Genomic DNA, 14,165 nt, shown 5'->3' on the forward strand with positions numbered 1-14,165 from the left:
AGAAAACAAAATGTGTCATTTTCACCCAGATCTTTCACCCAAAACTTTCCTTGTATTGATAGACAGTTTTGTTTCTAATTATATAAGTTACTTCAGAATAGAGTTCATAAGACTATAGAATCATAAATTAGAAGACACTATCAAAGGACATCTAATCCAGGGCTTTTTAAACTTTTTTCATTCATTGCCCCTTTTCTCCTGATGCATTTTTATGAGACCCCAGATATATAGTTATACAAATCAAACATTTACTGATAATCATAAAGAAATTTATTTTTAAACAATTCTTAGATATACATATAATTTTATCACTTATCAAAGATAAAAGCAAGTTTGAATATTAATGAGATGGATATACTTATTTATTATTGTTTAAAGAATTAAATCTTAGTGAAATATTTGATAGCTTTTACTTTTTGCCAAATTTTTTGTGATCCCCAGCATTCAGTTATGTGAACTCATTTGAGGCTACAACCCACAGTTTAAGAAGTTTTAATCTAATCTAATTCCCTTATTTAAATTATGATTCTAAGACACAGAAAGGTTAAGTGACTTATGGTAAGTGAAAGGGATGGGATTTGAGCCCAGGTCTTGTGACTCCAAATCCAACTCTTCTTCCACTAATATCATGCTCCCATCCCTGCTAAAAATCCTTAGTTTTTTTCAGTGTAACTAAACTTTTGGTGACTGATACATTTTCTTCTTCACATTGAAGCCATCTTGATTCATAAATAAATAGTTTCACTTTTTAAAATCTGCAATCAGGATGTATCTTGTGTTCCCGTCGGTAATCATTATACCAATAGACTACTCTGCAAAGAAGTTTTTTGACCCAGAATTGACCTTAATGGTAAGAACTGGCAAGAGTTTTACTCATACAGGTTTTGGAAACATAATTATACAGCATAAAAGCTCGAATTTTCTTTTAGCCAAATTGTGTCTGAATGTTGCTTATTTTGATTTAACCTAAGCCAGGTTTAGTAAATGTTGATAAATAATGTTTAGTGTATTATTAGTTGCAAAAGGAAGAAATGTGATTATTTAAAACATTTCAGGACTCTTTCAAATGGTATCTTTGTTAAGAATTAATGTCATTCCGTGGCTCTCTTCAACAATGAGATTAACCAAATCAGTTCCATTCGTTCAACAATGAAGACAACCAGTTACATCCAGCGAAAGAACTATGGGAAACGAGTGTAAGGCCACAACATAGCATTTCCACGCCCTGTTTTTGTTCACTTACATTTTTTATTTCCTTCTCAGGTTATTTTTACCTTATTTCTAAGTCCGATTTTTCTTGTGCAGCAAAATAACTATGGATATGTACACATATATTGTATTTAACATATGTTTTAATTATTTAATATGTATTAGTCTACCTGCCGTCTAGGGGAGGGCTGGGGGAAGGAGAAGAAAAATTGGAACAGAAGGTTTTGCAAGGGTAAATGCTGAAAAAATCTTGTAAATTAAAAGCTATAATAATAAAAAAAGAAAGAAAGAAAAAAGAATGTCATTCTTTGACAGTTCCTCTCATTAATATAGCGATCCAATACAATTCTGAAGGACTTAGAATAAAAAATGCCATCCACCAATAGCAAATAAAATGATGGATTATGAATGCAGTTTGAAGCATTCTTTTTAAAATTTTCTTTATTTTTTGGTAACATGTCTAAAATGGAAATGTTTTACATGACTGCACATGCATAATCTATTAAATTGCTTGCCTTCTCAAAGAAGGAAAAGGGGATTAATAAAGAGAGAATTTGAGACTCAAAATTTTAAAAACTAAAGTTAAACTTTTTTTCATGTAATTGAGAAAAATTTTAAAATAGTAAAAAAAAAAAAAAAAGAAGAAGAAGAAGAAGAAAGAATTAAGGTCATTCTTCCAGATTTCCAGTTACGATGACTGCTTTGAAGCAATCTCCATTTATAGAGATAGGCACCTCAGCTCTCCCGTACCTCTTCCAGCAAAACATTAAAAATTAAACCAGACCTAATAATAATCAAGAAAAAAAAAACTTCGGTAAATGCCTTATCCAGTGCAAAACCACACCAAGAGACAGAAGCAAAAAGGCATGCTCCACTAGTACAGGCAAACAACCCAATCCTTTTTCCTCTGAGACTCAACTTAAATCTGTGATGTCATTCTTTTTTTGGGTTGAAATTTGGGGTGTTTCTGGATCTGCAATAATTCTTTCAGGTGATGAGTATCATCATCTATTTGTTCATATCTCCAGTGTTAGTTCTTGAATTGGGACTTTATTCACATTTCTTCTCTTTCACTACCTTCACTATAAATGGAGTGAAAGACATGCAGAGTATAGGAATATATGATGGTGTTGTCAATAGTTTGTCATGTTCGATTCTTTGTAATTCCATTTAGACCAGTAAAGTAACAGGAGTGGTTTGCCATGTCCTTTTCCAGCTCATTTTACAGATAGGGAAACTGAGGCAAATAAGATTAATTGATTTGCCTAGGATCACACACTAACTATATGAGGCCAATTTTGAATTCATGAAGATGAGTCCTCCTGACTTCTAAACACAGAACTCTATCCCATAGTACTACTTAGCTACTTTGATGAAGGGAAATACACAATTAATAACCATAACCACAAATATAAATGGGGTGTTCCACAAAATGGAGAAGTAGCATAGTGGATTAGAAAGCAAAATCTGACAGGAACAAAAGATCAAGACTCTCAAGGGAAGTTGAAAGGAAATGAAGCTTCACAATACCAGCTCTCTAAATACATTAGTGGTGAGAAATCATCAAAACTATTTGGTACTTGTTTTTAAAAAGGAGAAAAGTTGATCAAAGATGACTAAAAAAGGAAAATGAAAATCAGCAGAGAGGCTTTGGGAAAACAGGTATTCTAATACATTATTGATAGAGTTGTAAATTGGCCTACTACCCATTCTACAATTTAATCTCTGCTTTCTCATCCATAAAATGAGAAGTTAAACTAGAATAAAATTCAGCTTTACAATTGTGAGCAAATTAGATTCATGAATACATAGAACTAGTATGATGGTATCAAATTATCTCAGTCTTTATTAATATGTATAACATCTAAACATATAAAGTATAAATTTTAGAAAAGTATTCTATCCTGCTGAACATCATAAACAATTGAAGGAGACTTCCGGTTAAGATGGCGGAGAGGAGGCTCACAGCTGCATAAGCTCCGCGCTTTCTCTCACTATCCACTTCATTACAAGCCTCTGAATCAATGCTTGACTGAAAAAAACCCACATATAGTTACCAAGAGAAGCCATCCTTGAGATCCGCCAAGAAAGGTCTGTCTTTACTTGAGGGCTGGGATGGTTTTGGATTGGGCGCAGGCTGAGGGCAGCGGCAGTGAGAGCACGGGAGCAGACTGGAGAGGGGGTGGGGAGTGATCGCAGCCGTCTCTGCGGGGAGAGCTTCGCTACAGGTTTGGATACTTTGCTCCAGCAGCAAGTCAGCAGCCCAGCAGAGAAGCTAAAAACACCGGGGGTGAAGAATACAACCCCAAACAGCTGGAGTCTCTCGGGACCTGGCCGTCTCCCCCTTCCCCCCCTACAGTGACTCAGCACGCTCTGGGCTCAGGCGCACACAGTCCTGCTAGTGCCTCACTGCTGCCCCCTGCAGTCTGTAGAGGAAGCTCGATAACATACCCAACCCCTCCCCCAAAGAAAGACTCCAGTTTTTTCTGTTTTTCTTTGGTAGTTTGTCTCTGATTAATAGACAGAATGAGCAAGAAGCTGAAGAGGACTTTAACCCTTGACAGCTTCTACACAGATAGAGAGCAGACTCTAAATCCTGAGGAGACTAAAAGCAGGCAGTCCCCAGGTGAATCCCCAAAGGAGGAGATCGTCCGTTCCTCAGCACAGATGAACCTCATAGAAGTGATTAAAAAGGCTCTCACAAGGGAGCTAGAAGAAAAATGGGGAAAGCAGAGTGAGGCTTGGCAAAAGGAGAGGGAAGCTTGGGAAAAGGAGAGGGAGGCTTGGCAAAAGAGCCTGGAGAAAGTTAAAGAGAGAGTGGATAAAGAAGTAAAATCCTTGAAAAACAGGATTGGTGAACTGGAAAACAAAATTGGCGAAATGGAAAAAAATTCCACAGAACAAAAGAACTCAATTGGACTATTAGAAAAAGATTTTAAAAAGTGAGTGAAGAGAATACTTCACTGAAAATCAGACTTGAACAAGTGGAATTGAATGACTCGAGGAGACAAGAAGAATCAGTCAAGCAAATCCAAAAAAATCAAACAATGGAGAAAAATGTGAAATACCTTCTGGGGAAGACAACAGACCTGGAAAACAGATCCAGGAGAGACAATCTGAGAATCATTGGACTTCCAGAAAAACATGATGAAAAAAAGAGCCTGGACACTATTTTCCAGGAAATTATCAAAGAGAACTGCCCAGAAGTCATAGGAACAGAGGAAAAAATAAACATTGAAAGGATTCATCGATCACCCACTGAAAGGGATCCTAAAATCAAAACACCAAGGAATATAGTGGCCAAATGCCAGAACCCTCAGATGAAGGAAAAAATATTGCAAGCGGCTAGAAAAACCCAATTCAAGTATCAAGGAGCCACAATAAGGATCACCCAGGATCTGGCAGCATCCACATTAAAAGATCGAAGGGCCTGGAATATGATATTCCGAAAGGCTAAGGAACTTGGTATGCAACCAAAAATAACCTACCCAGCGAGAATGAGCGTCTTTTTCCAGGGAAGAAGATGGACATTCAACGAAGTAAGCGAATTTCATCTATTTCTGATGAAAAAACCAGAACTTAACAAAAAGTTTGATCTACAAATATAGAACTCAAGAGAAATCTAAAAAGGTAAAGATTAATCTTGGGAACTATATTTTGACTATATAGATGTATAAAGAATACATGTATACCTTGTTCTAGAAATTGATGTGGAAAGGACATTGTATCAGAAAAAGGGTAAAGTGGGGGTAGTACATCTCATGAAGAGGCATAGGAAACCTATTATATCTGAGAGAAAGAATGGAGGGGGATGAATATAGTGGGTATCTTACTACCTTCAGAATTGGCTTTAAGTGAAAATCTTAAAACATATTCGATCTATGGTGAAACTTCTCCCACCTCATTGAAAAGTGAGAAGGGAAAAGTGAAAAGGGAAGGAATAAGCTAAGCGGAAGGGAATACGGGAACTGGGAGGGAAAGGGGTAAGATAGGGGGAGGAACTCTAAGGCGGGGGGAGGGATACTAAAAAGGGAGGGCTGTGAGAAGCAAGTGGTGCTCACAAGCTTAATACTGGGAAGGGGGGGAAAGGGGAAAGAAGGGAGAAAAGCATAAACGGGGTTAACAAGATGGCAAGTAATACAGAATTGGTCATTCTAACCATAAATGTGAATGGGGTAAACTCCCCCATAAAGAGGAAGCGGTTAGCAGAATGGATTAAAAGCCAGAATCCTACAATATGTTGTTTACAGGAAACACACCTGAAGCGGGGAGATACATGCAGGTTAAAGGTAAAAGGTTGGAGCAAAATCTACTATGCTTCAGGTGAAGTCAAAAAAGCAGGGGTAGCCATCCTGATCTCAGATCAAACTAAAGCAAAAATTGACCTAATTAAAAGAGATAAGGAAGGACACTATATCTTGCTAAAGGGTAGCATGGATAATGAAGCACTATCTATATTAAACATATATGCACCAAGTGGGGTAGCATCTAAATTCTTAAAAGAGAAACTAAGAGAGCTGCAAGAAGAAATAGACAGTAAAACTATAATAGTGGGAGATCTCAACCTTGCACTCTCAGAATTAGATAAATCAAACCACAAAATAAATAAGAAAGAAGTCAAAGAGGTAAATAGAATACTAGAAAAGTTAGATATGATAGATCTCTGGAGAAAATGTAATGGAGACAGAAAGGAATACACTTTCTTTTCAGCAGTTCATGGAACCTATACAAAAATTGACCATATATTAGGACATAAAAACCTCAAACTCAAATGCAGTAAGGCAGAAATAGTAAATGCATCCTTTTCAGACCACGATGCAATGAAAATTACATTCAACAAAAAACCAGGGGGAAGTAGACCAAAAAATAATTGGAAACTAAATAATCTCATACTAAAGAATGATTGGGTGAAACAGCAAATCATAGACATAATTAATAACTTCACCCAAGAAAACGATAATAATGAGACATCATACCAAAATGTATGGGATGCAGCCAAAGCGGTAATAAGGGGAAATTTCATATCTCTAGAGGCCTATTTGTATAAAATAGAGAAAGAGAAGATCAATGAATTGGGTTTGCAATTAAAAATGCTAGAAAAGGAACAAATTAAAAACCCCCAGTCAAACACTAAACTTGAAATTCTAAAAATAAAAGGTGAGATCAATAAAATTGAAAGTAAAAAAACTATTGAACTGATTAATAAAACTAAGAGTTGGTTCTATGAAAAAACCAACAAAATAGACAAACCCTTAGTAAATCTGATTAAAAAAAGGAAAGAGGAAAATCAAATTGTTAGTCTTAAAAATGAAAAGGGAGAACTCGCCACTAACGAAGAGGAAATTAGAGCAATAATTAGGAGTTACTTTGCCCAACTTTATGCCAATAAATTCGACAACTTAAATGAAATAGAAAAATACCTCCAAAAATATAGCTTGCCCAAACTAACAGAGGAAGAAGTAAATATCCTAAACAGTCCCATCTCAGAAAAAGAAATAGAACAAACTATCAATCAACTCCCTAAGAAATAATCCCCAGGACCAGATGGATTTACATGTGAATTCTACCAAACATTTAAAGAACAATTAACTCCAATGTTATATAAACTATTTGAAAAAATAGGGATTGAAGGAGTCCTACCAAACTCCTTTTATGACACAGACATGGTACTGATACCTAAACCAGGTAGGCTGAAAACAGAGAAAGAAAATTATAGACCAATCTCCCTAATGAATATTGATGCTAAAATCTTAAATAAAATATTAGCAAAAAGATTACAGAAAATCATCACCAGGATAATACACTACGACCAAGTAGGATTTATACCAGGAATGCAGGGCTGGTTCAATATTAGGAAAACTATTAGCATAATTGACTATATCAATAACCAAACAAACAAAAACCATATGATCATCTCAATAGATGCAGAAAAAGCATTTGATAAAATCCAACATCCATTCCTAATAAAAACACTTGAGAGCATAGGAATAAATGGACTTTTCCTTAAAATAGTCAGGAGCATATATTTAAAACCATCAGTAAGCATCATATGCAATGGGGAAAAACTGGAACCTTTCCCAGTAAGATCTGGAGTGAAGCAAGGTTGCCCACTATCACCATTATTATTTAATATCGTATTAGAAACACTAGCCTCGGCAATAAGAGTCGAGAAAGAAATTAAAGGAATTCGAGTAGGCAATGAGGAAACCAAACTATCACTCTTTGCAGATGATATGATGGTATACCTAGAGAACCCCAGAGATTCTACTAAAAAGCTATTGGAAATAATTCATAATTTTAGCAACGTAGCTGGCTACAAAATAAATCCCCATAAATCCTCAGCATTTTTATACATCACCAACAAAACCCAACAGCAAGAGATACAAAGAGAAATTCCATTCAGAATAACTGTTGATACCATAAAATATTTGGGAATCTATCTACCAAAGGAAAGTCAGGAATTATATGAGCAAAATTATAAAAAAGTCTCCACACAAATAAAGTCAGACTTAAATAATTGGAAAAATATTAAGTGCTCTTGGATCGGCCGAGCGAACATAATAAAGATGACAATACTCCCTAAACTAATCTATTTATTTAGTGCTATACCAATCAGACTTCCAAGAAAATATTTTATTGATCTAGAAAAAATAACAACAAAATTCATATGGAACAATAAAAAGTCGAGAATCTCAAGGGAATTAATGAAAAAAAAATCAAATGAAGGTGGCCTAGCTGTACCTGATCTAAAATTATATTATAAAGCAGCAGTCACCAAAACCATTTGGTATTGGCTAAGAAATAGATTAGTGGATCAGTGGAAAAGGCTAAGTTCACAAGACAGAATAGTCAATTATAGCAATCTAGTGTTTGACAAACCCAAAGCCCCTAACTTCTGGGAAAAGAATTCATTATTTGATAAAAACTGCTGGGATAATTGGAAATTAGTATGGCAGAAATTAGGCATGGACCCACACTTAACACCATATACCAAGATAAGATCAAAATGGGTCTATGACCTAGGCATAAAGAACGAGATTATAAATAAATTAGAGGAACATAGAATAGTTTATCTCTCAGACTTGTGGAGGAGAAAGAAATTTGTGACCCAAGATGAACTAGAGACCATTACTGATCACAAAATAGAAAATTTCGATTACATCAAATTAAAAAGCCTTTGTACAAATAAAACTAATGCAAACAAGATTAGAAGGGAAGCAACAAACTGGGAAAACATTTTCACAGTTAAAGGTTCTGATAAAGGCCTCATTTCCAAAATATATAGAGAACTGACTCAAATTTATAAGAAATCAAGCCATTCTCCAATTGATAAATGGTCAAAGGATATGAACAGACAATTTTCAGAGGATGAAATTGAAACTATTACCACTCATATGAAAGAGTGTTCCAAATCATTATTGATCAGAGAAATGCAAATTAAGACAACTCTGAGATACCACTACACACCTGTCAGATTGGCTAAGATGACAGGAAAAAATAATGATGAATGTTGGAGGGGATGCGGGAAAACTGGGACACTATTGCATTGTTGGTGGAGTTGTGAACGAATCCAACCATTCTGGAGAGCAATCTGGAATTATGCCCAAAAAATTATCAAATTGTGCATACCCTTTGATCCAGCAGTGTTTCTATTGGGCTTATATCCCAAAGAAATACTAAAGAAGGGAAAGGGACCTGTATGTGCCAAAATGTTTGTGGCAGCCCTGTTTGTAGTGGCTAGAAACTGGAAAATGAATGGATGCCCATCAATTGGAGAATGGCTGGGTAAATTATGGTATATGAATGTTATGGAATATTATTGTTCTGTAAGAAATGACCAGCAGGATGAATACAGAGAGGACTGGCGAGACTTACATGAACTGATGCTAAGTGAAATGAGCAGAACCAGGAGATCATTATACACTTCGACAACGATATTGTATGAGGACATATTTTGATGGAAGGGGATTTCTTTGACAAAGAGACCTGAGTTTCAATTGATAAATGACGGACAAAAGCAGCTACACCCAAAGAAAGAACACTGGGAAACGAATGTGAACTATCTGCATTTTTGTTTTTCTTCCCGGGTTATTTATACCTTTTGAATCCAATTCTCCCTATGCAACAAGAGAACTGTTCGGTTCTGCAAACATATATTGTATCTAGGATATACTGCAACATATCCAACATATAAAGGACTGCTTGCCATCTAGGGGAGGGGGTGGAGGGAGGGAGGGAAAAAAAAAATTGGAACAGAAACGAGTGTCAATATAAAGTAATTATTAAATAAAAATTAAAAAAAAAAAAAAGAAAAAAAAAACAATTGAAGGAGAAAAAATGTTGCTATAACCAAAGCTAATCTTAACTAATACATGTAGACCCAGTGTACCTATATAAGAAATTCCTGGAGGTCTTAGTGAAGAAGAGGCAGAGAAAAAGGAACTTGAAAGTAAGTTCAGCATTTTTGGGCTTCTGTACCTATCTTGAAGACAATTTTTTTTTTAGATATTGGTTATGAAAACAACCCTTTCATATTGAATAAAGGAAAAATGGCACAGTCAGTGTCTGCATGAAGGTCCAATTCTAGAATCACAGAAGTATTGAATTTTTGAACCGGAAGTGAGCATCTAATTCAATCTCTTTATTTTACAAATGCAGAAGTATACTAGAAAGAGGTAAAGTGATGTTATCCAGTATCACTTAGCAAAAGTGCCAAGACTTGTAATACTACGACTTGCTCACATTTAGATAGTGCTTTAGGGAACCTAAAGATTTATACATACATATATACATACATATATCCATACATATAGATATGTGTATATGTATAGTTTCCTAACTCTTTGTCCAGTGTTCTTTAGAGTATATTGTCCTGCTTTCTTCAAGTCAGTCTATGGTGGTATTGCTATAGTGATCATGTAATGTTCCTTATTCCAGGGGAACTTCAGGATCTTGAAACAAGATGGACCCAGCTCCGTTTAGCAGGCGACAATGGACTTCACAGTCTTTGAGGATCACTGCCAAAGAACTTTCTCTTGTCAATAAGAACAAGTCATCTGCTATTGTAGAAATATTCTCCAAGTAAGTATTGTTAATCATCCAAAAGAACTAACTTTTTTAGAACAAATGTTACCATGTTTGAGAATAAGAGACCAAAAAGTATATTTTATAAAATGCTAAGGTTAAAGATGCTAACCTAGGAATTCAATAACAATCATTTACTAAGTAGTTTCTCAATTTAAATCTACAAAGATACAGAATTTCTGGTTTCCCTCAAGACTCAGCTTAAGCGCTACTGTCTACTAGAAATTCTCAGAGGAAGAGGTAAGGAGTGCATTCTAGACATGAGGGACATCCAGTACAGAGGCATAAGAAGTGAAAGGTATACCCTTGTGTGTGAGAATCGGGGAGTAGACCAGAGTGACTAGATCACGGGATATGGAGAGGGAAAAATGTATAAAAAGATTGGAAAAATAGGAAAGAATCATCTAGTGAAGAACTTAAAGTGCTTACTAGAGGAGTAGTTTGTTGAGCTGAAGATGAGAGGGAGGTGTGGAGTGTAAAATAATCAGATCTACACTTTAGAAAATTATATGGCAGCTCCAGTTATGTGGATGGATTATGGGAGAGGCTTGATGTAGAGACTACATTGAAAGGTATTACAATAGTCTAGGGGAGAGGTGATAAAGGCTTTAAAGTAGGGTTGTGACTGTATGAATAGAATGGAAGAAATTATATGAGAGATATTGTAAAGACATAATAGATAAGACTGACCATACAGGATAAGTAAGAGTGAGGAACTGAGAATTGTAATGTTCTTGGTTGGTTTTCTGGAAGTCTTGGGAGCACCCTTCTTAGTTGAATAATCATCACAAGAATAGCCAGGTGTTAAAGTCCAAATTCTTTATTGTCTCCTTGCCTGGGACTGGGCAACTTTCTGGAGAACTTTCAGACTGGCCTTAATCTCAGTGGGGGAAGTGCAGGAGGCCAGTCACCAGGACCGAAAATAGAATGAATCTCTCTCCTTGGCTCTTGAGTGCTTGAGCTCCTGCCTTCAGTACTCTGTCTTCTTTGGCTCTGAATGAATCTGGCTCTGACTCTTGCTCTTATGCTCTACATTGAGTATAAACCAATCATTATATCACTAGGAAACCATTATTTGTTATAAGATTAAATCAGTCATACTGAACTTAGAGAACTATTAATCACCCTGTTAAACTAGATAATCATTGTATTTATCAATTCCACTAACTTAGCCCTTATAAGAAACTTTGTTTCAGAGATCTGGCCCATAACAGAGAATGACACTGAGTTTGAGAACCTGGGGGACTAGGATGGTGGTATCTTAGATGGTAGTAGAGAAATTCAGAAGAAGGGTGATTTTGGGAGGAATGATAAGTGAGTTTTGTTTTTGATCTGCTGATTTTGAGATGCCTCTGGTAAATATGTTTTGAAGAATATAATTGACAGTGATGTTGGATTAGGGCTGTATGAATAGATATGAGAATCATTTACATAGGGGAAGTGTAAAGATATCTCACTTTTTTAGGGACCATCCTGTTCATGAAGTTTAGAGAGGCCTTAGAGATAATATTGTCTAAATATCTATTTTAAGGATATATCAAGGTGGTTCAGTTGATTCTCTTTCCCTATTCCCAATAAGAAGACAAAGAAAACAAAAAGCTATTACAAATATATATAGTAATACAAAACAAATTTCCACATTTGCCATGCCAAAGCTATATTCTAAGGGTTGTCTCGTATTAGGGATTTTTCTCTCCCATGGTTTTTTTCTTTTGCTCTGATTTTTTTTTCTCCCAACATCATTAATAAAGCAATATGTACTAAAAAAAAAAAAAAAGAAAGAAAGAAAGAAATATATTTCATTCCACAGAAAAACAGAAAACAGAGAAAAGGGAAAAGATAGAATAAGAGGGAAGGTAGGTTAAGGGAGGGATTAGTATTACTCAAATAATTTCTTAAAGAAGTGGGTTAGGAAAAAAAGAGATGGGAAACCATAAGAGAACAGGATAGAAGGCAATATAGCTTTAGCAGTCATAATTGATTTTGAGTGAAAAACTTAACACAAATTGGTTATTAGAATCCAAAATCCATCAGGCTGTTGTTTACAAGAAACTCACTTGAAACAGAAAGATACACACAGAATGAAAATTAAAAGCTGGAGCAAAATTTATTATGCTTTAGTTGAAGTAAAAAAAGGTATGGGTAGCAAGCATTATTTCAGGCAAAACTATAGCAAAAATAATCTAGTTAAAAGAGATAAGTAGGAAAATTATATTTTGTTGAAAGATACCACAGACAATAAATTAATATAAATACTAAACATGTATGTACCAAATAGCATAAAAATCTAAATATTTAAAGAAAAAGTTAAATGGTACTGGGAGAAAACAGATAGTGAAATTATAATAATAGGGAATCCCATTTTATCTTCTCTTAGTCCTAGATAAATCTAAACATTAAAATAAACAAAAGGACTTCAATAGAATTTTAGAAAATTTAGGTACGATATGGTTAATATTGAATGGGAATAGAAAGTATACCTTCTTCACAAAATTGATCCTATAGTAAGGCATAAAAACCTCACGAAGAAATGTAGAAAGCAAGAATATCTTTTACAATTAACCAGATTAAGAACAATTCCAATGCTATATAAACTGAAAAAAGATCAGTATAAGAGGGATCCTATCAGATTTTCTTCTTTGATACAAAATATCGTCTTGATAGAGATGCTAGAAAAAGTGAAAAGAAAAAGAAAACTACCAATATTCATGTAAAAATTTTAAATCAACTGTTAGCAAGGCTAATTAAGCATACATCACAAAGATAGAAATGGTAACTATAGCAATAAGATAAGAAAGACACATAAAAAGAGTAAGTATAGCAAAATAGCTAACAGAATTATCACTTTTGGAAGATGATATGATAGTTGTCTAAGTAAACTAACTGAAATAATAAACAACTAAGCTAAGTTGTGGAGTATAAAATAAATTCTCATAAATCATCAGCATTTCCAACAAAAACATTATTAACAAAACCTAGCAGGAAGAGATAGAAAATAAAATTACATTTAAAATAGTTGCAGAAAGTATTAAATAAGTATGTCTCAAGACACAGGAACTATATGAACAAAATTTCAAAACACATTTAAACAACAGAGGCAGATTTAAATAATTGAAGAAATATAAATTACTCATGAATAAGTTAATTCAATATCATAAAAAGAACAGCATTCCTAATTTAATTTATTTTTTCAATTCTCTACCAAGTAAACTGTGAATGGATTGGATTATATAGAACCAGAAAAAATAATAAGAAAATTCCTCTACAGAAACAAAAGATCAAGAATCTCAAGAGAATTTTAAAAAGTGATTAAGGAAGGGGGTTCTTTGCAGTATACTACAAGTCATTAATCAAAAATAATTTGGTGCTAGTTAAGAAATAGATTATTGAAACAGATTGATAAAACCAAAGATCCCAGCTAGTGGAATAAGAATTCTGTTTTAATAAAAACTTTTGGGAAAACTAGAAAGCAGTCCAGCAGAAACTAGGTGGAAACCAAAAACTACACTTTGAATCAAGATGAACCCCAAGTGTGTGGTGTTCTTTTTCTTCTTTAAAATAATATAAAATAGATGGTTCTCTCTGGGGGAGAGCAGGTTTCTCAGGGAGGTTTTCTGGAGGCAGCCTTAGTATCAGTTCAGATCAATAATTACCCCAAATGCAGCCAGGTGATAAAAGTTCAGATCTTTTATTGCCTCCAATATAGCCTGGTTAATTGAGAGGCCTATCTTTCTGCTCGGTTCCAAGAGCTCTTGCCGCTTTGTCCTTTGCTTCTGCCTCTGCTTTCTTCAGCCTCCAGAGCCAGCACCAAGTTGAATCTGTCTTGCCTCTGAGAGAGCCTTTTCAATCTTTAGTATAGCCCGGTTAGCTTT

At 34.9% G+C, this 14,165-nt stretch overlaps 1 protein-coding gene across 4 annotated transcripts in view; it reads left to right on the forward strand.

The window, feature by feature from the left end:
• LIMA1 (LIM domain and actin binding 1) overlaps positions 1-14,165 on the forward strand; it is a 113,366-nt gene that overhangs the window by 44,144 nt on the left and 55,057 nt on the right. For all 4 annotated transcript variants that reach the window (XM_051963041.1, XM_051963038.1, XM_051963040.1 and 1 more), the window contains exon 2: positions 10,147-10,290. In XM_051963041.1, coding sequence (XP_051819001.1) covers positions 10,172-10,290 — 119 coding nt within the window. In that variant the 5' untranslated portion in view covers positions 10,147-10,171. The remainder of the gene's footprint in view (positions 1-10,146; positions 10,291-14,165) is intronic.

The sequence above is a fragment of the Antechinus flavipes genome, chromosome 5 (genome assembly GCF_016432865.1).
Source record: "Antechinus flavipes isolate AdamAnt ecotype Samford, QLD, Australia chromosome 5, AdamAnt_v2, whole genome shotgun sequence".
In the NCBI taxonomy this organism is placed as follows: domain Eukaryota; kingdom Metazoa; phylum Chordata; class Mammalia; order Dasyuromorphia; family Dasyuridae; genus Antechinus; species Antechinus flavipes.